General features: G+C 39.3%; 1 protein-coding gene across 2 annotated transcripts in view; it reads right to left on the minus strand.

Moving 5' to 3' along the window:
- Nucleotides 1-1234: 1234 nt before the first annotated feature.
- The window catches only part of CBFB (core-binding factor subunit beta), a 39495-nt gene continuing 13234 nt past the window's right edge, over nucleotides 1235-27495 (minus strand). The window contains exons 4-6 of one of the 2 annotated variants that reach the window (XM_082289899.1): nucleotides 20705-20821; nucleotides 15977-16072; nucleotides 1235-3455 (exon numbers count right to left, since the gene is read on the minus strand). In XM_082289899.1, coding sequence (XP_082146025.1) covers nucleotides 3387-3455; nucleotides 15977-16072; nucleotides 20705-20821 — 282 coding nt within the window. In that variant the 3' untranslated portion in view covers nucleotides 1235-3386. Of the gene's footprint in view, nucleotides 3456-15945; nucleotides 16073-20704; nucleotides 20822-27495 lie in introns of both variants that reach the window. The other variant, XM_082289900.1, reaches the window with a different exon arrangement.

Below are 27495 nucleotides of genomic sequence, written 5' to 3' on the forward strand. Positions count from 1 at the left end.
CTCCCACATCAAGGACAGCCATCCCTAAGTCATGCTAGTTAAGGCACTGGATTGTAACACTTAAAATTCTTTTCTGCTGTATGTGCCTCGTGCAGGGAGACCTACAGGTTCCCTTTGCTACTCACACACCTGAGAGGTAAATTCCATCTAGGAAGAGCCAGGGCACAAAGTGCCTCTGTCCTTTAAAGCCTTCAGCCAAGAAAAGGCTGTACAAGTACTGTACTCATCCACTTGTGATGTACCTTGGGCAGAAAAGTGAACCCTTCCACAAGCTTGCAGGTAAATGGACAAATTACCTAATGGGTTTATGAACAGCTGTTTACAGACGCCTTTTAAAACTCTGCCTGGACAGCAGAGCCTGCAGCAGCTGACAGACACCATCTACCCTCAGAACAGAAGCAGAGCAACAGTTTGTCATTTATGTCTCTTTTAAAAACTACCTCCCTTCAAACTGAACACCTCCAGGAAAGCCACATGTCACAGCACTGCTGCTTTTCTTGGGTGCTCTCTGGTCTGTTCACAGATTGTAAGTCTAAAATAAGGTTACACGCTGTCCTTTTGCATGTAAACATTCCCAAAGCATGCTGCAGCTCTCCAGTTATGAAGCAAGCAGTTCTCTGCCTGATTTCAGTACCTAACCACTGTCATTCAGTCAGTGTTAACTATTTGAAGTTATATCACCTAAAATTTTAGCAGCTTCAGAAGGTTTTAGGTGTAGCATATGACATTCATATTTTCCCCACAGAACTTTACCACATTTCCCCATTCCCCTGGTTCCCCCCTCGCCCAAAGCAGCACAATTAACGAGGTTTGGCAGCTGCTCTCACAACGTGCCCACAAAGGCTCTGTAACCGCACACAGCTCATTGCTCAGGGCCCCTGGAGCAGATCCATGCTTTCAGAGTAAGCAGGGCATATCAGGTGTAAGAAACACCTGTTTTAGGTGTTTTAGGGCAGCAAAATCCACATTTTCCCCAGTGCAGACCCTTTTATTAAAGGCTCCTTCCAGACAGCAGCTGAACACAGCGAAGGAGAGAGGTCAGTTAGGTAAGTGACCACTGGATGTCACCACTGCTTTAGCCACAGACATCAAGGCAGCCTTGCATCTAAACAAAATATGCCAGCAGGGACTACCAAGGAGTCAAATAAACTTACAGCACCTCGTTTTCACTACACAGAAGTTTATTATGAAAGTTAAACATACAACACAAAAAGTAGCAAAAGCAATCCTGTAGCTTAAGGCAACTCTTACAGGAGATGAATTCAAGAAAGATGATGCAACTTCAGTTTAAATAGAAATTATGAAAAATATCAAATTGCATCAATAACTTAAAATGCACTTTAAAAAGTCTGCACTAACCAGCAGAGGGTAAGGGCTGTGATCTTAATGCCAGCATTAAGATATGGAAAGCAGCAGAATGCTAAATGATGATAGGGAAAGTTCAGTATTTACACAGAGATAGCAACGTTAATATCTGATAGCGTCATTTCCTGTGTACTTATGGTTTAAAACCACTGTCTGAAACGTTAGGAAAACATTTTAAAATAAATCTTCAGGCTATTCCATCAAAAATACACAGATGGCAGAGAAGATCCAAGGCTAGGGATGCGTGCGGATGCATGCGTGTGTCCCTTAAATAACTCTTTGCAGAAACACTTTAGAAAAATTATTTCTTTGGGGGAAGAAGAGCAAGAAGAATATGTGGCCACAGAGTGAAAAAGATTATCTTTCAGGTGAATCACATTTAAATTGAAGTATCAAAATATTTCTATTTGATGACATTCTCACAGTTTACAGTTAATGATATTTTTAAGTGAATGTTAAATATTCATATTATTAACATACAAAGATTCTCCTTCACATTGACATCTGCTTACATTTTTGCAAGACCTCTTTTGCATCAATTGTTTTGCCATTAATGAGGAATGTATAATTGTCTTAATTATAGAATTTAATGAAGACTTAGCTGTTCTAACCATATAGAGTTTCTACCTTTCAAATAATTCTTAAAATACTGAATTCAGATCCCATATTTTAAAAAGGTATTTAAGTGACATTTTAATCAATCAGGCTGTACAGGAAGCACCACATTTTAACAAAGCCAAATGACATCACATTTCCAATCAATTTTCTTCAAATATTGGATGCAATGAAAACTTTGGAGCAAGTCCATTCACCATCACCCCAAATAAAACAAGATTAATTCATACATTAATTCATCCCAAATCTTACCCTGTTAGAAAATGCAATATATACTGCAACATAGTCTTAATTTGCATAAGATTTAATAGAAGGGGCCTATGTGCAGCACAAGACTCCTGCACACAAGCTCATCTCAGCTTTTCACCATTCAGCACAACTTTACAAAAAGCCCAAGATATAAAATATACTTAAAGCAGTTATCTTAAACATGATTTAATATATATCACCTTGGCAGCTGATCACTTTTGTTCCCAGTTTAAACACTGTTGAATCTGATTGTGGAGTTGCAGTATCCCTTTGAAGAACTAGTTAAAAAAAAAAAAATCCCTGAATAAAACAGAAGCCAGCCTGCGACTTCCTCTGAGTTTCAGTAAAGCACTATATACAGGGTATAACAGCCACCAAACTCACTTGGTACAGAATAAAATCTAAGACAGATAATGGGGCAGAATGCATTAATGCATGAAAATATATATTTTAAGATTTTTATCATTTAAAAAGTGGAACCAATGAATTGTTAGCAGTTAAAAGAATACTGCAACTGTAACATTTACAAACCCACAAAGTTTGAAAACTGATTCCAACAGCTCTGATTCACTGGGTTTAGCTTGGAAATAATGCAAAATAATGTCAGCAGTTTTAAGAAGGTCTTGCAAATTTAGAAAAAAGAAAACTGAAAGAAAGGTAAAAATGCATATCTAAAATAAAGCAGGAGCACAATAAGGACAATCAAAATTCCAAAAGCCCATATTAAAAAAATTAAGCTTGGAATGCATTGGCTTCCAGCAGTTTACAAAAAAAAACAAAAAACAAAAAACAAAAAAGTTGTTCTAAATCTGTAATATCTAGACCTCTTTTTAAGTGACAATTTTTATTACAGTTGAGAAAAATGGTTTTATAGCTGCATAAGTTTCCATTTCACTAAAATAGTGCCAACAAAAATAAGTTTGCATAGAAAAACAAAATTTCAAATTGCCACTGGCTACATGCTTAAAATGGGAAATGCAGGTATTGTAACATAAACATAGTGCAAACCATGGCAGTTCGTGGTGACTTCGACTGCCCCAGGTCAGGAAACAGACCATAATATACCCAGTTATCACAGTTTCTGGTCTTTTATTCAATCCTTTGCCAAGTAGAAGCAATGCATGTGTGCAGACCCGTGGGATGCCTGCTGCCGCTGATTAACGTAGTTTGAGATCATCGCCGCTCCCCAGGTTAGATCCAGGACTAGGGTCTTGCTGTCTTCTTGCCTGCATTAACAAACACACACTGAGGATAAGCAACCAGGAAATTATCAGTTATTTCATTCAGTATGTTAACACGACTAAGACCATCACCAATTTAAGGCAGAAACTTTACAACTCAAGCAGTAAGCAAAGCATTAATTTTTAACATCAAAATCATTCTTTTGCCCTCGATTCGGTTCATTCCCCGTAGCAACTGAGCTCTCAGAGGAGGGCTGTGGGCCTGGCAGCCGAGCACTGCCCTGTCCCTGAGGGGCTCAGAGTCTGCTGTGCCTCCCCACCCAGCCTGGAGCTCCCAGCAGGGACTGTGCTCGTGCCCACACACGTGCACACTCACAGTGCCAGGTTCTAAACATGGCTTTAGCGATCAGCAGGGGACTCCCACAATAGTTAGGTAACAATTTTGTGTCTTTTCTTCCAAAAATAATGTTCTTTCCTGTGAAATTCCTTTCTGTTAGCCTTTTCTGTCAATTTTAGGGAGAAAGGCTACAATACAAGATAGAGTACATCAGATAATTTCCAAATAATTTTATGAGGGAAAAATTTACTTTAGCTTCTAGAATCAAGAGACTTATAGTAACACATGAGCACAATTTAATCTATAGATGGGCACACATTTTAAGACCTCATAAAAGTGGGGGTTTTAACTACTTTCTTCTTTGGTGCACCTGCAAAGTTAACAAACTGAGAAAACTCTGTGACATATGATTGCATCCCTGTATTAAAAAAAAGTAATGTACGTTTTTCTTTAAATAAACGATTCTATTAAACAGTTTGAGCTAATGACATTGTAAAGAGGGAATTAAGTATGGTCAGTCACACCAAAAGACATGGCTATCTACTTTCTCTACCTGTACACAGGTACAGCACACACAAATGCTGCATGTAAGTACTTAAAAACATTGATTTCCTTAAAATTTTAAAGCCATACTTCAACTCTGAGAACATCTAATGCATGCTAGCTGGTTTTTAAGACATCTTAGTACCACGACTTTTATTTAAGGTTTACAGACTGAACAGCTGGCACCATGGCCCGTAACTGCCACATGACCCAAACAGTCTCAGGCCACATTCTCAGCTGGTGGAAGGTATCATGACACAGGCTTTATTCCATGTGGCTCCATCAGCTTCACCAGCTGCAATAACCTGCCACATTCAGGGCTTTAAAAAAATGCAAAGCCAGTGACAACTTCCCTGCTCTGAAAGACATTTCCTATGTTTTTGAAAGACTGGGGAATAGCCTCAATGCAGGCATTGTGCCACTGAAATACCCTTCAAGCAATTACCGTGTTTGCACCATCACACTGAACAACACAAGTACTTCAACAGAACTGTGACTAACAGGGGCACAAGTGCTGCTCTTTGGTGTTCCCTGGGCTCTTCTGAGTCACATTTACTGACAGAGAGGAAGCTTTCCCACCAGCATAGCAGCTGCCCCAGCTCATGGTGTGCTGCTGCTGCTGCGCTCCCATTCCAAAGGGTGAACAAGCAGAGCCTGCTGACTCTCAGACCCTCTGCCATGCACTACTGACACCACTTTTTCCAATTTAGACTTTTCTTTCTTTGTTCACTTCTTCCTCCCTCATCTACCATTCTTCTTGTCTGCCTAATTGTAGGCTCCCAGTGCACTAGGCTGGCTGCACCCAGAGAACTGCTGCTTCCTTCTCCTATGTAAAAGCCAATTTAAAGTTACATTTTCCTTTCATGTGCAACAGTCCCTTTCTGATGCACATGGAGTTCATTCAATAAATCCCTCTAGTAATCAGCATGTTTCCAGAGGAGACAAGTCCCTCCTGCACTCTCCTTAGTGGTCACATTGCCATTATTGCTTTGGAAACACCCCCACTAACTTAAATATCACAATTGCTACCTACTACGTTTATGTATTCAGTGTTGGTTGCACTTTAGATAATTAGGAGTGAGCCAATCTTTTTGCTCTGTTTTATCTGCACTAGTTGTGCTCTGAAATAGCAATTTGCTTCTCCTGCTTGCAGAAGAGATCTGAAGGTGACAATCAACATCACTGCTGGTGCACAAAGCCACAGATTTCTCAGTAATCGTTCTGAGGAATCACATTAAAGCAAACTGCTCCAATCACATACAGCACTGATGACTGTAAGTGTTTAAGGGCATATTCCTTTAGGCCCTTGAAACAACTTCTGCAAACTGTCCTCTTTGTAGAGATACAAAGTATTAAAAGATGGCATTTAATTAAGCTTTTTACATTATTTCCAAAAGCCAAATCATTCAGCTTTGACTATCAAAATCACTGAGGGAAAGCCCGCACTTCCCTTTTCCTTCAACAGAAATGTAAACTCTGCTGTAAAGATTTTTCTTAATATGAAATGGTTGTTCATCAAGTCTAAATAGATACTTTCAGGCTAATTTAAGAGTTGTACCAAGATTAACAAAACAGCACCAGTTCTACTTTGCATACCCTTCTATTGAAGAGCCTGTAACGAGATTTTTTTTCTGGTTTTCCTGCTGCCTCTTTCTTCTAAAAGGAAACAAAGACATGCACTGTCTTGATGAATTACCAAAATCTTACTTCTACCAATTTTGCACTCAATAAACATTTTTACACCTAACTAGAAAAGACCAGCAAGTTAATTGCTGCTATACTACTGTTCTAGAAACAACAGTGTTTCTTCTTCAGAAAACAAATCATATGCACAGCAATTTTATTGTCAAATTTCAGTGAAGGCTCCAAGATATGAGCATATGGTTGCATTTATGCTTTGCTTAAAGTGGCCCTTTCTTTCAAAGCATATGAAAGAATTTGCATGATTCGTGACCTCATTGCTACTTGTAGAGTTTGCAGAAGCCACTAGTGAACAACTACCAGATTTGCCCTTTCAAGTTATATGCAAAAGGCATGACAAATGACCCTCAAATGTACCAAAAGCAGTCATTACAATATCTTACAACAGTGTACGTGGATAAAGGTGTAATTTTGCAATTCAGTAAGTGGGGATTTACACAAGCAACTGCAAAATGTTGGAATGACAGCTCTGACTCAGGCACCCTCCTTTCCTTGTGCTACTACTGTGCAAAAAGACAAGCGTGTGAAGCAGGCTTGTTCTACCAGTCACAACCATCCCACCAGGGCACAACGTGCACAGTATACAACAACTACAACTGTGCTTCACATGCTGAAAGAAAAACACAAAGAATAAAAGATGCTTGGTAAAGACTAGAAAAATCACCTCGTATGAAGACAGGAAGCACACTGTGGAGCAAACAAGCATTGGGTGGGTGCTATTTTTCTCCACTGACAATTGGCAAAATACAACTTCCATAAGAAATACCACGAGAGCCTTAACACTCCCTTGTAGGAAGAGTGTGACGATCAGTAGGGTATTATCTGCTAGTTCTTCTCAGTCTATTACAGGAAGCTGAAACTTCCCTTTTATAGATGTAAACCAGACTTCTGGAAAACCAATTTCCAGACTTCTCTCAACTGGGGGTTCTATACTCCCCAGCATAGCTAATCAATCCTCTAAATTGCAGTTTTTGCTGTAATTTTTGAAATGCATACCTTTTGCTGCCATGCAAAAGCACCGACATTACTCTCAGTGAATAATGGGCTCAGCTTCTCAAGGATTAAGGAGACTTGCTTCAATTAAGAAAGATGCATCTATCTTTGCCATTGGTAAATGGAATACACTGCTATGAGTCATGCTTAATAAGCCATGAGAAAACAGCAGTTATTCATCTTTTCTCTGTGTATTTCATTTTTTCAGTCAAACGTTGATTTCAAGTTTGAAGGAGCATTACTTCACATGCTCTTCACCTGTTATTTAGTGAAAGGATAACAAATACTTGCTTGTGAGAAACTTGTCATCAGTACACAGATCCCACCAGAACTGCAATTTTCCTAAAAATGAATGCATTTTAACCAACATTGCCAGTATTCTTCCAAGTATCCCGGAACAGAAGAGTTAACGCAATGGACACATCAGGAATTTCAACACTGAAAAACACTTTGCACTCAGCTTTCAGCACATGAAGCCATGCAAATCTTCTGCAATACAGAAGGAATTATAACTGGCCACAAGCCATTGAAAACCTCTAACCCTGGAGAGGGTGTGATGACCAACTGAAAGAATTGCAGGAACATATTTGGAAAAAAAACCATTTCAAAGCCTCCTATCACATGCTACTCGAGATTTATTCATGCTGAACTCATAATGCTGGTACCATGGGGGTAATGACACATTGACAAAAAAGAGAAGAGTTACTAACAAAAACATTTTGACTTGAGACACAGTAAGTGTGCCCTGCAGGACCTCTTACACCTATGTTCTCTTCAACACTCTAATGTCTGAGCTTTTCCCAAGCCTAAACACAGGCTAACTGGTATGGACTGAAAGTCCTATCAAGAGTATGACGCAGTAATGACTGTATTACATTATTTTTCTTTTCAATAAACTAGATAGCTTGAAATCATTAAATCAGTAACTTTTATCATTAACTTTTCTGAACAAGAACCACATTGGAGCCTTTAACATCTGTTACTGGGGCACAAAGGAAGAACAAATCAGCGATAAGGAAGATGGCATGTAAGCAGTTCTTCCAGCAGCCAAGATAGTCAGAACCCCTCCTCCTCCTCCAGCTACTCAATCCTGCCTCATGCTGCAGCCTATTGTGCTTCCAACTGTGCCAACAAAACTCCTTAAACTGACTTTGAGAGAGCATCTCTACCTACCCCCTTCCTGTGCATGTTCTGAGGCCTCAGGCATACCTAAGGAAACCAATTCCTCTTACCACATGAGCTCATCGGGAAAAAGATAATGCAGTTCCACCATGTGGTTTACATGATAGCTCTGAGAAAGCAGAACTGAGAAAGTTGGAAGCAAATTTAGTAAGTATGGACAGGGCTGCCATGAAGATGGCCCTTCCTTTCAATGAATCATTTTAAAAAAGCAGCAGGGAAAATTTGGACCTCTGAATACCAGGCAGTGAAATGACAAGTATAACCATATCCACTGCATATACAACTTGGGACAATGGTGAAGAGGAGGGAAGGAAGAGGGAGCTAATTTGAAGAAGGGCTGTCACAAAAAGAATAGCCAAAATAAAGTCTCTTCATGGACAACTCCACGGCAATTCTTTAATTGGATTCTGGCAGCTCTATCCTGTTGAAACAGACAGAGCAGATGCATTATGTGCCTTGGCATCTGCCATCTATAATTTACTAAGTAAGTGAAAAATCAGGCTGTGCTATGAAAAACTAAACACTGAACATTTGGATTCTCTCAGGACGGTCAACCTCCTGAAAAGGGATAAAAAAACCCCCAACAAAACAAAACAACCAACCAAACCTGAGAATACTTTGCAGATACTTTTCTAAAAAGTATACAACCGCAGCATAAAAACCACCCAAATGAAAAAACCCTGAAACAAAGAGAGCAATACTCAGAAAAATGACCAGTTACAATCAAGAACCCCTTCCCTTAGTCCTGTTATCTGAGGCAGATCCACAGCAAGAAAAGCAATGAACTGAAAACTCTTTAAGTTGCTGGTTAATAACAGCCTCTCCCATACACATTTGAACATGGTTCAAAATGCTGGCCCTGCCTCCTGTCACCTTATTCAATAGAAGGGCAGGAGAAACTCAGCCTTCTCAGAATTAGAATCAGGAAAACTGGGGCCCTACAGCATAATGAGAATGTCAACTTTTATATAATAGAACTTCTTTGGTCACAGCTTGATGAAGCAGCCCATGTGCTTTCTGGTCTCTGGGGGCCTTGCACAGAGACTCTCAATCTTCACTTCCCAGAACGTCAGCCACAGCAGCACCACTACATACTGCATCTATGAGCCACTGGCAGACAGAGGGGATATGATCTTTACCACATTCCTAGCAGGCATAGCTATCAGCATTAGACTTCATGGCCTGGCTCCAGTCTCTGGAGTTGCTTTGTTTGCTGCCCATAACATCCATTTTGCTATCAGCTCTCCTTTTCACTGAACCTGGGAAGAAGTAGCCTTGATCTTTCTTAATTATAATGTCAAGCAGCACTTAAATTATGCAAATAATGGAAAACAGTCTCTCAAACTTGGCAAGAGATCTGGCTGCTAGACTGAAGTAACTGTAGCACTATTAATGCCATGAATTCTATACCCAATGCTCTTTTTTATTCCTACTTCCATTCTGATTGTCTTTCAAGCTCACTGAAAGTCAAAATAAAAAATTTTCCCAACAAAGGCCATTGATACGAGTGACTTAGCACCTGCCTCCATCAGGACTTCAATTTCAAACTCCTATCTACTTCCTAGAAACAGTGTTCTACAGAAAATACACATGAACTGTGTCACCTGCAGAGCCTGCTCTCCCATGGGCTGCAAGAGAGCTCCAGAGCATGACCAGGCCAAGCAGCACATCTGCTTCCTAACCCCCATGCACCCCCTCACCTGAAATCTTTGCAATGGTTGCATCTTTGTTTAAAAGCAATTATGAAGGTAATGATTCTGCTGCCCCAAACTGGTAACTGGATCAAGGTCACCGCAAGCCAAGGAAGGAAAAAGCACAGCAAAAACAGGTAGCTCTGAAGAGCTTTGAGTAGACACTGAAATTTTTACTTTCTTATTAAAACTTATTTTCCAAGGGAAAAAAAGCTTGAAGTGCTCCTTTTTAGAAAGTATTGTTTGAAGGCTGGTCTAAAGGTTATAAATTTATAATTAATATTGATTGCCTCCAGACAGTATTCCTCTGTTGCTCAGCCCCTTTCTAACCTTCATTGACTGAAAGAAGACGCTTATATTACAGTATTCCCTGATTTGCAAGATTGATCTTCTCCATCCTACAGTCAGCATTGATTCTGTACAGCACACATTTTTTTTCTGATCTATGCATTCCGTAGCACTTTTGCACAACCACCAACTATTTAAGTTCTTGTGAAGCAAACCAGTCATAACTTAACTGGCCTACTCGTACTGCAGAACCTTTTGAGGCAATACACTCCCACTCTAATGCCTCTAAGTTATGTTGTATCCATCCTGCATCTAAACAAATTATTTATGGTCATACACAAGCATATATCAAGACTACGCTACCCACTGCACATGAAAAATTAACGGCGTGGGTTTCTTTCATATCCAAAAAGCTGTGTTAAAGGTTATACAAGTTTTCTATCATTGTCAGTTTGGAGAGTACATACAATAAGCACTAATTAAATTAATTTCAGATTAATAAGAAAAAAACCACTTAAAATCAGAGTCTGATGAGAAAAAAAAAATTTTAAAAACCCAAGCCAAAACTAAAAACAAAAAAGCTCCCAAACACTTATTGTAATACTATACTTTCTTCTGAAGCCAGTTATACTTGAGAAAATATAATTAGTTAGACCATTTATTTATACTAGGAGTTTCATCTTAGAAAAAATTAAGAAAAGGAGAATAATTTCACTGTCTAGAAACCTTGGGAAGAACATGAAAGTCAGTCCAACTACTTTATTTTCTTTCAACTGTAAACTGTTTACATTTGTGTAACAAAATCCTGTTTGTTTTTTAAGAGTTCCCAACTTCAGCACAATTAAATGAAACATATCTTGCCCCTTTTAACTGGTAATTCCCAACAAACAACGAGAATATGTAAAAACCTAGGGCAGGACACAGTATTTAAAATGTAGGCAAATTTTGACTCCAGCACTTTTTAAAGGGTGGGGTTGGCGGGGGTTTTTGGTGCTTTGTATTGAGAGGGATTGCTTCTGGAAGAAACAAAAGTTCCAAAACAGGGTTTTTTTTCAGCAAAATGAAGGTTTTTAAAATGGGAATTTCATGCAGTTTCCCAAAATGGCTCTGCTTAGCCATTAATGTAATTTATATTTAGCACAAGACCACAAACAGACAGATTGCTAGACTAGACTGTTTTAGGGAGAGCAAACCACTCTGTCTCTTTACTCATAGTGTTGCTAAAATAAAGAGCATGGCAGTAACATAGGAAATGAACACAAAGTAGAAAAACATGACATTTCAAAAATACTGGTTGAAGAAATTACATTGGAAGACTGAGAACAGATCCAAGCCATCCCCAAGTAAAGCCATTGGGACATCCTTAGCCAAGCTCCAGAGGAACACAGCCGGACAAACTGTGCACTGAAACAGATCACTGCAAGCCTGAAATTACAGTTCATCTGTACAAAACAAACCTTCACAAAATACCCCCACCTGCACACAGCAACACACCAGAGGGCCTCTTGTCTTTACCAAGCCCTTGAAAATCCACCGTTTTGTGCCATCTGCTCCAGCAAAGAGGTGGCAGGAGGCACCTGCTTGCGGCTTTTCCACACTGAACACGGGCCATTACTTCCAGTAGGTGCTAATTTCACCAACTAGGGGCTGTTTAAATCTCTTCAAGCCGTTCTGGACAGTGTAACACATTTTTGATTCATGCTACTATGCCAGAAGACTGAAAAACAAGCAAAAGTTTTTACTGGAAATCCACGTCTAGGCAGCAACTTCACAGTCATTTCTGCAGAAAGCTTCTTATCCTGACACTGAACTCTGGTCATTCATAGTGAAACCACACCAGAGACACTCGTACTGACTCTCTCAACCACGACACAAGGAGATAAAGATAGTGAAAATTAAACATCTGCCTCACCAAAACCCCTTTAGTCTCCTCACTCTTCTAGTTTGGCAAAGGGGAACGAATAAATACTTCAAGTTCATGCACCTCATTTTTTTTTTAATAATAATCTTTCACTGGGGATAAGGTCTTTCTTCATGTGTATTATAAAACATTCACTGTCTCAGCATTCCAACATTTTCATAAAAGTAAAAGCCATGGAATACATTATTAATTTTGAAGGCACTATGAACACTCACTGACTTCAAAAGCATCTTTGAAACAAAAGAATCCTGGACAGTGGGGCTGGATTTGCGGTATCTGATGTAACCGAGCTACACAAGTTGATATAAAAACTCAAAAGCATCTTGTATTCAAAACAAACTATGTTAAAAACGTAACAGAATTCAGTTCAACTCAGAGGTGCTTAAAAACTTCAATGAAAATTCCTAAATCCACTCACACCCTATTTACATCAGAGGAGTGAGTGCTGTAATTGCACAAAAACACAATCATCTTTGAAAATTCAAGCACAACCTACCTCAGATGCCCTCAGTTGCAAAGAATATGTTCATTAAAATAAAGATTTGGTGTACTAAAGTAGAATTGAAGGGATTCTATATGATGAAAAGACGGCAAACAAACCTGACAACACCCCGAAGGGGGTTTTTTCACTTTTTTTGTTGATTTTTTTAACTGCTATGGGGTTTTTTAGGATACTTAAAAATGAAAATTAGTAAAGTGATAATTTCTAAATTGTTACTGCACTCGCCATTTTTTCCCCTTGCAAGGTGTCACCATTCTAAAATCCAACTGCCACACACAAGCCACTTTAACATGTTGTTTTCAACAACTTATCACTGATCACTCCTATGTGAGGAGTTGAGTTTTAAGTCTACAGACTTTATTTTAAGTCTATAGAAAAACTTAGAATAGGGAATCTTTTTTACCCAGAAAGCTGTATAAATAAAGAATTGAATCTGATCATTTTCATATGCTGCCAGGCTTTGGATGGATAAATATTTCCAAAGAGCTGGCGCCTCTGTTTTGGGTAGGAGTGGGTGGAATATTGCAGGATTCCCCTTCCCTCCCCCACTGAAGCAGAATCTGGTCCCTATTAAAGGCATTTCAGCTGTAATTCTACTGTCAGAAAAATCCTGATTTTCTACAGTGTTGCAATTCTCAAAACCATCATTAACACTGATGAGATCCTGTTCCACATCTGCCAATTCTGAGTTTTACTGTCCGTGCCAAGCATGGCAGAAAAGAAAAATCTAAAGCTCTAGTAATGATGAAAGCTGTATAGAAATCATATTAAAAAGACCATGAGGAAAGTATCTTAATTTGTGTGCAGCATAACATACATAAAAATTCACTCAGCACACTTAGAACTGGCCTTTTCTATAAAAAAGCCTTCAAGTACCATCTCTGTAGTGAAACCAAAGATGCTGTTGGCCCTATTGAAATTACAGAAACAGAACACAAGGCAGCCTGGATTAAGGTTTCTGCAGCTGTCAGCAACGCAATCATCAGAAGGGTGCCACTGACAAACTGTATTTCCAAGCTGACTGAGCACATCAGCATCGGAAAATTCAATACAGGCCACAAATACAACAAACATGGGAATGCACTTTTATGCATCACTTTCTATTGAGAACTTGCTACAATGATCACGAATACCAAGTGCTCACTGATCAAAGTTCATTTGATTCTGCCCAAATGCTGCATTAGATTGAACGTAAGGGTAACAATGAATGATTTGCAAACCTGATTCCTCTTTAGGAATGCATTGTAAGTCTATTTCTGCTCTCTTCCATCTCATCCCAAAAGATCCTAATTTTTGTGCAGTCCTAAGATCAAGACTACAAAAGCTTGTCTGTAAACATTCTAGATATATGTTCAGGACATCTTATCCCAAACACAGGAATGAAAACTGAAATGTAAAAACCAATTATAGACCTACAAGTACTGGAGGAAAAAATCTCTTGGTTAGACATATTAAACATACACAGTAAAATAAATAGGAAAGTATGCAAAACAATGTATTGCAATTATTAAAGATTTGTATTTGTCATCACAAATTGAAATAACTTTTGATAATACTTTTTATGCTGCTTAAACATATTTCAAGTCAGTAATTTTTCCTTTTCTTCCTTTCTGTGGGTGATCTACACCAGTGCTTTAGACCTGGGACAACAACTGTTGTTGTTTCAAGAGAAAATGGGTACTAGCGGCTAATAAGGACATCACTTAACAGCAACTGCCTTCTGCCTTATTAAAAGCAAGAGTCTTTTCAGAAGTTATTGAATCCAGCTCCTGCAGACAGCCAAGGATGTTGTTTTTTGTGTCTCAGTGTCATGAGTTTTGATGTCCGTCACAAAGCTCCAGATGCTCAATATTACCTCAATCTCACTGTTAATTGAAAGAGTGTTTTTGCACAGCCTAGCTGCAAGTAAGTGTGTTCTACACTTGGTGGAAAAATTAAGTCTCTTAGAGCACCAAAAGTTATTTCAGGAAGCCTCATTCTTTTTTAACCTTCAGCATGCACATAGCTTCTCTGTAATGAGAGGAGTGGGGATGACAGGCACAGTGTAAGGAGAATAAAACAAGAAAAGTTTTAAGTACATTGAAGTCAAACACATAAGGCTGTACCTAAAGTTCCTACTGTCTTGTTAAAACTAAAGAAGGCTGGCACATGTCTTCATTAACAGCTTAAAGCTAATTCTACCTTCCTTCTGAACTGAATTTACAAGTAGATTCTAGCTATGCTGTGACAGAATTATTCAGGTAATCTAGCTGTTGCTCCCAGAATACAGTGGTAGCAAGGCCTCCAAGGCAAGGATTTTACCTTTGTTACAGCTGACATCTGACCTGGCTGCAGCAGCGTTTGCAAGGAGACATACTCCAGCCACTTCAAAGTGAGAGATATTATCCTCTGTGCCTATCTGCTCCCTCTCATTCCCATGCTCAGTGTCTTCCAATTGTCGTTGGAAGGGAAGAAAGTCTGTCTGATCAGCACAATTACCAGAAAGCATGCCAAAAGAAAAGTAGCTTAGCAATAACAATAATCAAATTTTCTAAAAACCGTAGAACCAGCAGACTGATCATATTTGATTATACTTAAGTCAGGCTGTACTGCTGAAGCAGGAAGTAAGAAACAGCATTAGTAAGGGAAAGAAATTCAAAGCATTTCTGTGTTCTCCCTATTCTCTCCTGACCTGCAGCCTGCCTTAACTTGCCAACTCCCCTTATGTATTATTACTCGTCCTCTTACAGCTCTTGCCTTTCTGACATCTCAGAGCAGATGGTTTCCATTCCCTTTCCTGGCTCTTCTTTTCTCAATCCCAGTAATTTCTGCTTTCATCAAGAAAGAACAAGATTCAAGACTCTGGGGCCCTGAAGAAGCAAAGAACAAGACGGGGAAACTAAACCAGTGAAAAGAAGGAGTGAGACTTCCCACCAGTAAGAAAAAGGTGAGAAGACAATAAAACTAGCCTGTACAAGAAAGCAGACTGTGGCATCTGATTAAATTGGCTGGTAATTTTTCCCTCAATACAGGATAACAAGCTCCAAAATTGTGCCCCCGCAGCTCCCAAAGCCTTTCTTGTGTTCATGAGAAATGCACGAGGCAAAAGATTCCTCTCTGCTATTAAAGTATCGTTTCAGAGAGAAATGGTAACTCTGTGAGTAAATATGTCTTTACAGCTTAAGAACTTGCAGAAAAGACCATCTACAGAAAGGAAGAAAATACAGGATCAGAGAATTCTTATCAAAACTTTAAAAACTTGAAATCTGTTTTGCAAGAGTAAAAAACAATGCATTTTGCAATTTTTATATAACAGCACTGAACAAACAGAAAATACACAATATTGTACAAACAGACAAATAAACAGAAACAATCTAAAGTTTTGGGAAAGTACTAACCAGTTACTGACAGCAGCTGTGAAACCCTCACCTCCATTTCCTCCCGATGAGACCTGTCTCTATCCTCGAATTCACGAGTTCTTCGTCGAGCCTCTTCAAAGGCTTGTTGTGCCAATGCATCCTCCTGCTACCAAAGCAGATGACACAGAGTGACACAAAAGGTGACCCTCATTTCCACCAAATCACATTTCTTTTGAATATTAAGTATCCCTTGGCAGCAAAGTCAAGTATGTCCTGCAGAACCTGCTAGAACACAGACGAGTTCCAGCAAATGTCAATACAGGTTAATGAAATATTACTCACCTTCACTACAGCAGTAGAGATAACCAAAGCTGGAATGCAGCTACTACTAAAATACATTTTCAAAGGAGAGCTGCTGTTCCAAAGTTTAAATGCTGCTTTTTTTTTTAAGGCTAGGAATTCTCAGAAGTTATATGTAAAAGGGAATATATTTTATTCTCCTTACAAAAGTCATTTTGAAGACAGTATTTACAGCTATAGCTTGACAGAGTCCACTAGCATCACCATACAAACCATGATAATTTAATTCACTGGCATTTAAAAGAAAGCATTATCAAAGTTACAAGCCAAATAAATCCTTCATTTTATCAAAAGCTGCTGCAGGTGCATCAGTATGAACATTCTTAATACTTGTGTATCATTTGTATTATTTAAATTTAGATGCCTAGGAAGATGCAAAGCAGAAATTATTCCTCCACCAATTTGCACACATTCCCATACAATGGAGGAGAAACCTGCAGGTTTTCAACAGCCCTTCTGCTTATTTGCAACAATGGCTTATGCACAGAAACAGATTTAATAAACTAACACTCAAAAAAAAAACCCCTTCAAACCGTATTTTCTACTAGAAAATGTTTTAAATTAAGTGTCTTTTAACACATTTTCTGTTCCCTGTCAGAATTTTAAAATTTTCAGAATGGAAGAGTCATGTCTGAAGAGGTTGCACAATCCAGGAAGGGATCAACTATATTGGTTCTCCCTCCTTCTAGTTCTTCAACTATAACTACTACTAACTCTGCTTACAATTCCCACATACATGCAAATGTTATTTTAAAGCTGATAATTTTAAAAAAGCTGACCTTGACTGTTAGAGGACATAAACACATAGAGAGAACAACTAAGTTTTAATATACCTGGGGACTAAGTGCATAAATTTTTCAATTTAAGATAAAGCATCCCCAGCCTGAGAAAATGTTAAATTGCCTTTTTTGCCGAGGGCACAATCGTGGGCCCTGGAGCTGCTCTGTGAAATGATGTGAAGGGGCTCCCTCGTGGCCCAAGGCAGGGAAATACAAACAGCTGCCAATCCCACACTCTGCCTTTTGCCATCGCTTTCTGGGGACGTGTATGGAATGTTTAAAGCTGCCAACAAGATAATATTTTACCACCATCTATTATTTTTAAGAGCAGAATTTGGCCCTTTACAGCCATTTTAATGTTCATACAAGGCATAGAAGCCAGGGTCAGAGAGCGGAAAGTAAGTTTGTTCTTAATAATGCAGAAGGTTAAAGAGAAAACAGATAAGCTTGTTTCCCAGATGATTCCAGAAAAGCTGCCTTAGTTCTAGTTTACAAAAGATATGTATGTCTTTATTACCTTTTTTTAAGAAACAAGCTTAAATAGAAGCAGATTCTTTTTTATCAAAGGTTTTTGCATTTTACCATCATTTAGAGTGGTCATGAAATAAAAGGCTGACATACAGCCTCAGACAGAATATTTTAAAGAAACGGTCATAACCCAAAGAAACTAAATTAGAAATTTATGGGAAAAAATCAGTGAAAACAGAACAAAAACAAACCTCCCAGTCCAGAAAATAAATTTAAAAAAATTTTTTTTAAAAGAGAAGCTTACAAACACCCACACTTATACATGAATCCTCACAGCAGCCCAGTAGGAAAAGACTTGGTGAGATAGCAAAATGCCCTACTATGGAAGGGGTGCAAAAGTACTGAAGACAGAAACAGTCTCTTAAGGACACTCAAATATCAAATCCAAGGAAATTTCAGCCCCAAAGGGGGAAGATATTTAAGCACGTATGTACAGCTTTGTGTGTGCTGGTCCATCAAAGTTGAAGCAAGCAGTGGAATCAAGGCTTTCAGTAACAAAAAGACTGCTTAGTAGCAAGACATGGATAGGCTGTGGATTAAGTAGAAAAACCAGTAGCTTAACAGGTACAATTAAAATACTTCAATGTTAGCACATGTGCATTCTCTACCTAAAATATTTGGTTACCTAGTGAAGGGTAGTATATTTTCCAAAGTATGACAGCAAAGAAAAATTTTATCTGATCCCAGCATTAGTACAAATTGGTAAGAGACAGGAAAATGCAAGAGCACTATATTTGCATAAGACAAGCTTCCAAAAGTGAGGGGGGTGTGAAGAGTGGCTGGAGCTCTTACAAAGGACAGTGGGTACACAGGCAATACCATCTGAGGCACTTAAGCCCCCTCTGATTTTAGGATCAAAGTCAGCAGTTTGGTCAACTGCCACTACCAACATTACAACAGCTTTAAACAAGGAAGCAGAGCGACAGATACAGGAAAAAGGAAACTGATGAGTGTAAAAGATTGCTCGAATGTTTACAATACTAACACATATAAGGGTGCAGCTACTCCTGTGTCTGTACCATTCCTTATGACACTGGGTACCCTTAAGTACTACTACTGTAGCAAATAGAATGACCAATGATGACCTCACAGTCGCCAAGAATCATAAACTATCAACAAGTTATACACCTGTAACTGAGTGCAAACATCTCTGTTGATCCACACAGTGCTATACCTCCAGCTCAGCACCCTGTACTCACAACTCAGGAAAGCACTGACACCTGAGAGCATACACACATCCCCTCACACACAAAAAGGGTAAATCACAACTTCAGTGCACAAACATTTTCTGAAGACAACAGAAGGGAATTGTTAAGTGTTGTTGAGACAGCATATACACATTGGGAAACTAAAATAATCCAAGCACTTGCAAAAACATTTATTGGGAAATTAAGAAGAGAAAAATCAAACCCACAGGTCATCTGCCCCCTCTCCTTTTTGGAAGGGTACCCATTTTCTTCAGACACTCTCCAGTTTTGGAAAGAGTGACACTGTCTCCTCTTGAGGGCATGTTCCCATCAGCCTGCTCTCGGTTCAGAAGTCCTGTGACTTAGCATTATGTATCAAACTTAATAACTACAGATCAAGAACCTTGGAATTTATCTTGCACATTCCTCAGGGCTCTACACTTGTCCTGGCCGTGTAAGGCAGTACAGCCTGAAGGCCTCCTAATCCATGGAGTCCACAGCAGTGACTCTGCTGCAGCTGGAACTGAGCTTGCTCAAGTCACTGACACAGTTTTGCAAGTAGTGAATGCACAGCAAAGAGTGGATTTCAAGTTAAAAGCTTCGGTCTGTGGCTTTTCTCATGGATTGACAAAGGTTGGCAGGACTTTTCTGTCTTTCTAGGCACCATGATGGAAGCGTGCAGGGCTGTGACTGCTTCAAAGACACTTTGACACAAAGTGTTTCTACTTAATCAAGAACACAGTCACATTAACATCACCTCATTAATGTGCAAATTAGTTTCTTAAGTTAGGGAGAGGCAAAGCACAACAGAGTGTGTTCTTGGTACTTTGGAGGAATCAAAGGGTTTCTATTTGTTACATAGTGACCAATGGTGGCTGCAGAAGGACTAAAAGGGAAACTCCAAGGAAGTGAGGGCTCAGAATGAGGCAAACAGTGGAAATACAAAGTGCCTCCTTCTTTATATCAGTTCCAGTGCACAACTGCCAGGAGCAAACCCTCACAGGGGCAAAGGGAATGTCAAGGTACTTTGGAAAAACAGTTTGTGTGAATGTTAAGTTTTTGCAAAAATCACCCAAATGTATGACACACACGGGGTATAACAAAGACAATCACCACTGTCACACAAACCAGTTCAACTATTTGCTACAGAAATGAACCGCTGAGTTTGTCACAAAATATAGATTGTAAGTCATAACTCTGGTAACTGATGTTACTACATCCAATTTACTCTCCAATACAGAGGCAGGTGATCTGCACAGAAGCTCACACAAACCAGGTGCAGCAGCTTTTAATATTAATTAAGTGGATTTGTTACCAAACTACATCTCAAAAGCAAAGACATATCTCAAGTCTGACTAAATTAAAGAACCCTACAGCTGTGCAAGTGAACCTTTTCTCTGTGATATCCACTTTGAAAGGCATTTCCTTTGTGTTGACTTTGTTCTTGTCCAAAGACTCAGGGGCTGGACAGTAATTTTGCTGGTAGGAAGTAGGTAGATAGGAAGTGAGTTCTTGAAAGCTGCCATACCTTAACAGAGCAGAGTCCATCAGTGCCAAAGGACAAATAAAAAACTCTATTCATTCTCACTCATATGTAATAAAACAAAAAGCTACCAAAAACCCCTCAACCACCCTAAAATAAACAGCTAAAATAGACTTTCCAGTTCTATTGCTACAAGTTACAGGCATAGTTTTTTTAAATGCTTTATTATTCTGTAGCATAGTAACAGTGCAAAATCACTCAAAGTTGTAAATTACAAATGATTCCTGCCCCTAATATTTTGACCTAATGTAGCTAAACTAGTGTTTAGCTACAAACACGTTTCTGAACTTCTGTACTGTGAGTTTTATTTGGAGTTTGTACTCAAAATGAAGGCAAAAACTGTGCTTCCCTCCAGAAGAACAAACATGTATGGCACAGTAGCCAAGGGCAGACTGTCTTACCTGTGCTCTCTCTTCATCAAATTCCAGGCAGCCCATACCATCCAGTCTCTGTAGATCTATCCAGCCTTTCCAGATTACACAGACACCATTGAGAATCATAGGTGCCTTCAAGTACACCTGGAATAAAAGCAAAACACATGCTATGAATTTGCAAGCTCTTACACATGTGCCTGCACAATGAAAATACTGATCCAGGAAGTTTCTATATGTATTCTTAGAAGAACATCCAAACCAGCTGGTAACATAAGACTCCATTTAACAGCTTCTACTGCTTCCTTTCCAAGAACTCATTTTAATCAAGTGAGTGCTTTAACTTTTGCCTACTGTACTGGATGGAATAAATTTAAGCTGTGTTCTCATTTTATAAACTGGCATGCACCAGGACTTAGTTAGAATTCTTACTGCTTGCAGTTAAACTAGGGGTCTTTCTAGTCAGCTTACCTTTGTATCACAAAGGAAGTGGCATGCTGCCAGACAGGGAGGATCTTACAGCACATTTAAATTAGTTAAATGAGCACACACCTTCCTACTCCTGAGAAACACTATATTTTATCCCAATAAATGAGCGACTTCAACAAAGAGCGAGCACTGGTTTCAGTCCTCCTCATATTTACCAACTACTCAGAGTTCAGTAAAATACACCACATACACATTGTGCTAAAAATAAGGAAGTCTTCCTGTGTCAATTCTAGCATGTGTGAAAGGCTTTTAAAAAGAAGCAACATCAGCTGATGAAACCCAAGTACAGTACCAATGTGCACCGTGCCTTGTGCTGCAGCACAGAATAATGCATGATCGTAAGGCCCTACATCTAGATAACAGTAGACAATACAGTGATGTCACAAGAGAACCTAAAAAAAAGCAAATACAGCCCTAAATGAGTTTGGCATGTTAAACTTAATGACATCAGGCTTAAATAAAATAAAGAGTCACAGCAAAATTACCTGAATTGTACAGAAAAGAAAAAAAAATTAAAAAATAAAATCAACCTTCAGTAGTTATTTCAGCCTACTTGGCAATTCAAAACCTCTCATGGAACAGGAGTTTGTCCATGTTGAATCACTAGAGAGGCAAACCTGCACCCACTTCAGACTGAAAGACTGCTTAGACATTCGAACTCCATTTGAGTTTTTTCAGCCTTCAAGAGCAGCTCAGGCTCAGCTAGGTAGGGGAACTTTCACACAGTGCCTCCTCTAACAGCTCTAAATTAATCCTCTGGCAAATCCTCATCAAAGCGTAATTGATGTTTAGCACTATAACGCATTTCAAAGCGCCCCCACAGTGCCTACTCGCTCAGTTCCACACTTACCAACTAAGGCCACTCAAGCAAAAAAAGAAAGGGCTCAAGAAGCAGGAGGCACAGAGGAAGGCAAGCCCCCCTTATGCAAAGGCTGTGATGGCAGAATTAAGCATTCAACAACATGAAAGGCAACCCATGGGTGGAAGAAAAGGAACAAATAACATGAATCGAACTGACAAACAATGTAATGTTATTTGCCGAAGAAAACAAACATTTGATCTCCAAGCCCGATTTTTACAACTTATTACACTTCGGTATGAAGTGATGTACTCTAGACCTTTTAATTAGTACAGCATGCAGCAGCTCAATAATGAGGCAATAAATGTTAGTTTGAGCTATCTTCTTCCCACCAGCACTCCTACTGCAGGGTCTCTGCTAAGAGCACAGCCAGGTTTTCTGTGCCTGCACTCACAGATTATCTGTGAGAGTCATCACACCTCGGCCTTGCGTGGGGACAGCACACCAGGCACATCTACTGGCCAACAGCCTCTGTGAGCAGAGATGTCAGAACCAGCATGAGTAAGATGTGGACTACCAGGAAACCACCTCCCACAGCCCTCATTTCAAACACATGAAATACATTGCAGCCCTTCAGCACAGCCTCCACTCGTTCATCTCACAAGAAACAAATGAAGGACGCAGCATCAATTTAATAAATGTGTTTAATTAGTTTAGAAGTGAAGGACAGATAAGAGAGGCTACTGAAACTGTCATTCTCTTCTAAGGAAAATGAAGACTATTCAAGAGGGGAAATAAAAAGGCAGTATAAGCTAACCATGGGTCTGTAAAGACAAAACAGCCTGTACTCTAATGCTGGTTATGTTTCACAGGAGCGAACAAGCACTTTGCTGATCTTCATTTAGAATTTACCTTTCACTCAACTTCCTTGATCCTTCTGGCCCACAACAGCAGCCTGGGACATAGGCCTTCCCACAGATGACAAAACCAGCTTTCCAAGTTGTCCAGGAATACTTTTTGTTTGTTTGTTTGATAAGGAGTATTATTTTGCCACTAACTCATTTCAGTGGCCATTCAACTGCCTTGGTCACTGCAGCTGCCAGTGCACTACACGCAAACTTCCTCCCTCAGTGCAAACAGCAGGTAGCTCAGATGCAGCTGCTGAGGGCTCAATACTTCAAATGCCTTAAGCATCACCTGGAAGCCTGAGCAGTGCTGCAAATTCTATGAAAGTCTTCAGAAGTCAAAGGGAAACAAGTTGGCAGAGCTGATGTGATTCCTGATTCCTACAATCTGCCCTGAGCACACCAGCCAACAGCTGAGCTGCTGACACAGCAGCTTGGGAACCCCTGGCACGCAGCCTGACCTTTCAGATAAAGTAGTCTGCCCTTGCTCCTGAATCAGAGCCCTGGAAGCCTTACACCACCAGATTCAGGAGGTCTTCAAAACTCTGATAAACAAACATTTTTTACTTCTGAAAGCATGAATTCCTTTTCAAGATATTCAGAATTTTGAAATTACCACATAATCATTCAAACGTAGTAATCATTCATCCTGAAACCCCATGAGCTTATGCAAGAACTTTTCTCTCACTAAAACACAATAATGCACACTGGTACTTTTTAATTTATTTTAGAGAAAGGAATTTAAACTCCTTTTCCCCCCCTCTCTTCTTTCAGGAAAATGGAAACCACCTAAGATTATAGCCAAAAACGTTTAACCACACATTTCCTTCTTTTCAGATAAAGCCATGTTGGTTCCCTTTCAACTTCTGAACTTAACAGAATTATTAATAAATTACTGCTCTGTCTGTGAACACATGATTATGGCACTTCAAAATCCAGCAAAGTGGTCTTTTAAAAATTTCTGAATTGTCTGCTCTGAAAATTGCCTCAAGACAGTCATGGTAGGAGACCAAGGGCAAAAGCTGCATTATTTCTAAAAAGACCCAAAATTCCCCCCTCCCTAATATTATAGAAGTAGATAAAAGCATGTCTTTGTTAGAACAACTCTTTCAAGGTTTTATTGCTAATCCCAGATTACCTGCATTTAAATAAATTTATAAATCCTCCACACACCTCTGGGTGGTTTTCATAATAATGTCTGGCAGTCAGTGCTGTAAAATTCAAGAGACAGGTGAAAAGCGCTACAGAACAGAAGGAAGGAGGAAAGGTTGGAAGTCAGGCAATTACCACATTCATATTCAGTGGACAAATTCAATGCTACATAAAGAAACACCATTACAGGACACACAAGAGGAACAGCTAAATTATACAGCAGCCTCTTTTCAGAATAAAGTCCATCCTATAAACCAAGGGAAGTATGGATTTTCTGCCACTGACAGTGGACAATTGTGTAAATAAGTTAAAAATTTTTGTACACATGTTGAAGGATGAGAATAAGTTCTCTCCCATTTTGCACCTTCATTTTCCACATACTGGCACAGCCAAAGCTTTGTTAGACTACAAGACTTAGGTAAACACTCACATATTGAAATATGGAATTTTTACTAGTTTTATAGCAGCTGAATTTTTGTTCAGGTGGCTATTACAGAATTGATTTAATCTCAAATGACATCTTCGATCTCAAACTCCTACTACAGACCAAAGCAGCATTAGAATTTTTAAATGACAAACATAGACATGTTACTTTAATATTGGAAACAGGCTTTTCATATTAGAACAAATATTCTGCTTGCTGACTGAACAACCAGCAAGAGTAAACACTCTATCTGCTGGCAGATTATCTGGACAGAGGACAAACAGCACAATAAATACACACAAACTTGAAGGTGCTGCATGAATAGGCTAAGTTGGGCTCTTAAGTTGCTGAGCTGTGTTTGTGCCTCCCCGCTGGCTTTTCTCAAAGACCTCTGTGCCACACCTTCAACATATAGTATATCTCACCTTCCCTTTTGTACTCTTTCAACTAATCTGTTATTTCTTTCCATCTGCATTTAAATGAGCAACCCTCTCCCCCAACTCCAACTAACTGGGAGTTATCTCTCGTTAAGAACAGGCAGGGACATGGCTCCTGTAACACCACTCATTCATATTTTAAAATCCAAACTATTTAAATAGAGGACAACTCTCAATAACTTTTTTAAAAGCTACTTTATTTTAGCACAAGACAAAAAACCTCAGTTTCACATCCTATTTTAGTCATCTAGTAAACCCTTATCTCACAACAGCAGGATATTTAACTGATCTGCTGGAGGTATGCTATCTGTATGCTCCATCCACACATCCTGCAGTTACAGAAAATGCTCCTTCTCCCTACAGCAACCAAGCCATTTCCTCCCCCAGAGATTGCACACTGTTCTCACCACCCACCAACTAATGAATCAGCATGCTCACAACAGCCAGAGCCAGGGAGATCAACTTCACCCCCCAGGAAACACCAGTCCCCAGTGAAGTGGTGCAGTCCCCTCCCTTCTGTTTTCATTTTCCCAGCACACTGGAGCAAAATGCATTCTTTCAGAAGAGGCTCAGCTCTGACTCACCCTCTGCCTCATCACGCACACATCTGCCCATTCATAACCACTCACACGGGCGGCCCCGCGGCCCCTCTCGGCTGAGCCACATCTGTCCATCCATCCCACTTCTGATCCCACCTTCCCCTGAATCATACCCCACTTTTAAGTATTTAAACAGCAGTCTCCCTGGTGATTTCATATGTGAAACACTGACCACTAAGAAAGAAACAGCTTTGAACACTTACTCCAAGAAAGAAAGGTGTTAAATCGGGTAAGGCTAACCTCATCATTTCAGCTTCTCTTAACAGTATCTGTATACACTAGCAAGTAAAAGGAAACAACCTGTACAAAATGTTCAAATGAGAAATTATGTATTCAACTGTTTCCTTTAACAGCAACAGCATATGATTATATATACAGTTTCAAAAATAAAATGCTGCAGTCTTGCCATAGAGATGCGGCACAACTGCTCTGAAATGTAAGTTTGCATCAGTCCCATGCCTGTGTTCTCCCCAAAATACCAAGACACTTTCATATCACAGACAGGGGTCTCTAGCCTGCGTTTCAGAGAGGGGGGCAAAGCACGAGAGAGGAAGCAAGAAATGCAAAAAAAAAAAAAAAAAAAGAAAAAAGCTTTTCTAAAACTTTGCAACAGAACTTATACACTAAAACCCTCAATTATTTGGTGAACAAAACAGAATAGTAACTTCACTGGTGCAACAACAACTGAAGTCACAGCAAAAGCTGGTAACTTCAGGCAAGGTTTCACACTACACTTTCAGATATTGACAAGCAACCAAGTCATGAACAGTTTACAGCATTTATCTGACTTTATAAGTTTAATTCCCATACACTAACCTTGTAACATAATTTAAACTGGAATGAAACATAAATAGAAACAGCTGAAAAGAATCCCATTTAGGAAGCAACTGAGTGAAATAAGACCTTTTAGTTCTTTTAATTTGGATCAATCCTTCTGTCTTGTGCCTCAAAACATATTATTCTTTCTTAGAATGCACAAAGAAAATGTCTTCTATTCTAAAAGCTACGTCTTGGAATTTCTTCCATTATACGAGAACGAGGTTTTGTTAAAACTCAAACCTTATACTCTTCTGCAAAAATGTACAGGAATTGATACTTTCTGACCAAACAAGAATCTTTCCTAAACACTTGTACATAGATGACCCAGTTGTGGCTTTCAAGATGAATACAGCTTCTAGTTTCTCAAGGGTGGCACCTATGGCACAGCTGTACCACACCACCACCAACAGGTCCTTGCTGGTTCCTGAGCAGGTGGCAAGGTGGGACTCCTGGGACAGCTCTGGCCAGGGCACGAGCACTGCCCAGGGACACCCCATTGGGCCCAGCACTACTGTTTCTCTGCCTGGGACCTGTTCCTTCAGCTCTGCTTCCTTCTGATCACACAGAGACATTTCACTTGCAACTAAGGAAAGAATGCACTCCAATTCACAACTAGAAAAACACCTCCGAACATACCACAACTCCCTATGATACGAATTTTCAACTTCATAGCAAAACCTGGCGGTCTGATATAATGTACTTTGGTCAATTTTAAAGTATGCTTATATAAGTCACCAGGTTTTATTACAAATATCAGTAAAGATTGAGATGAAATATAACGCATTTTTACAGTTCTATGTAGCAAAAATACCCACGTACAGACTCACTTCAAAAATATCTTTCTAAGTAATATCCAGAGCTGTGACAAAACCTCTCTCAACATGCTTTGTGTACTACTGAAATACTACAATGATAGGGTCTGGTTTCTAAAACATCAAAAAAAGAATAGCTGAAGAATTTTCCTTACCTTATTGGAGAGCCAGACTTTAAAATTCCCTTGTAGAAAACCTGGTGTTTTTTTGGTTGGTTGCATTTGTTAGCTTTTTTCTGCATAGTTAGCTCAACTATGTAATTATGACTCCTTTTCGAAAGCAGATCGATGTTTCATTAAATTATGCAGGTTGCTATTTCACTTAACTGAAAAAGTCTATAACTAAGAACAGATATGAAGCAGTAAGGATGTCAGAACAAATGTGA

Source organism: Coloeus monedula (assembly GCF_965178545.1).
Source record: "Coloeus monedula genome assembly, chromosome: 13".
NCBI classification, from domain to species: Eukaryota; Metazoa; Chordata; class Aves; order Passeriformes; family Corvidae; genus Coloeus; species Coloeus monedula.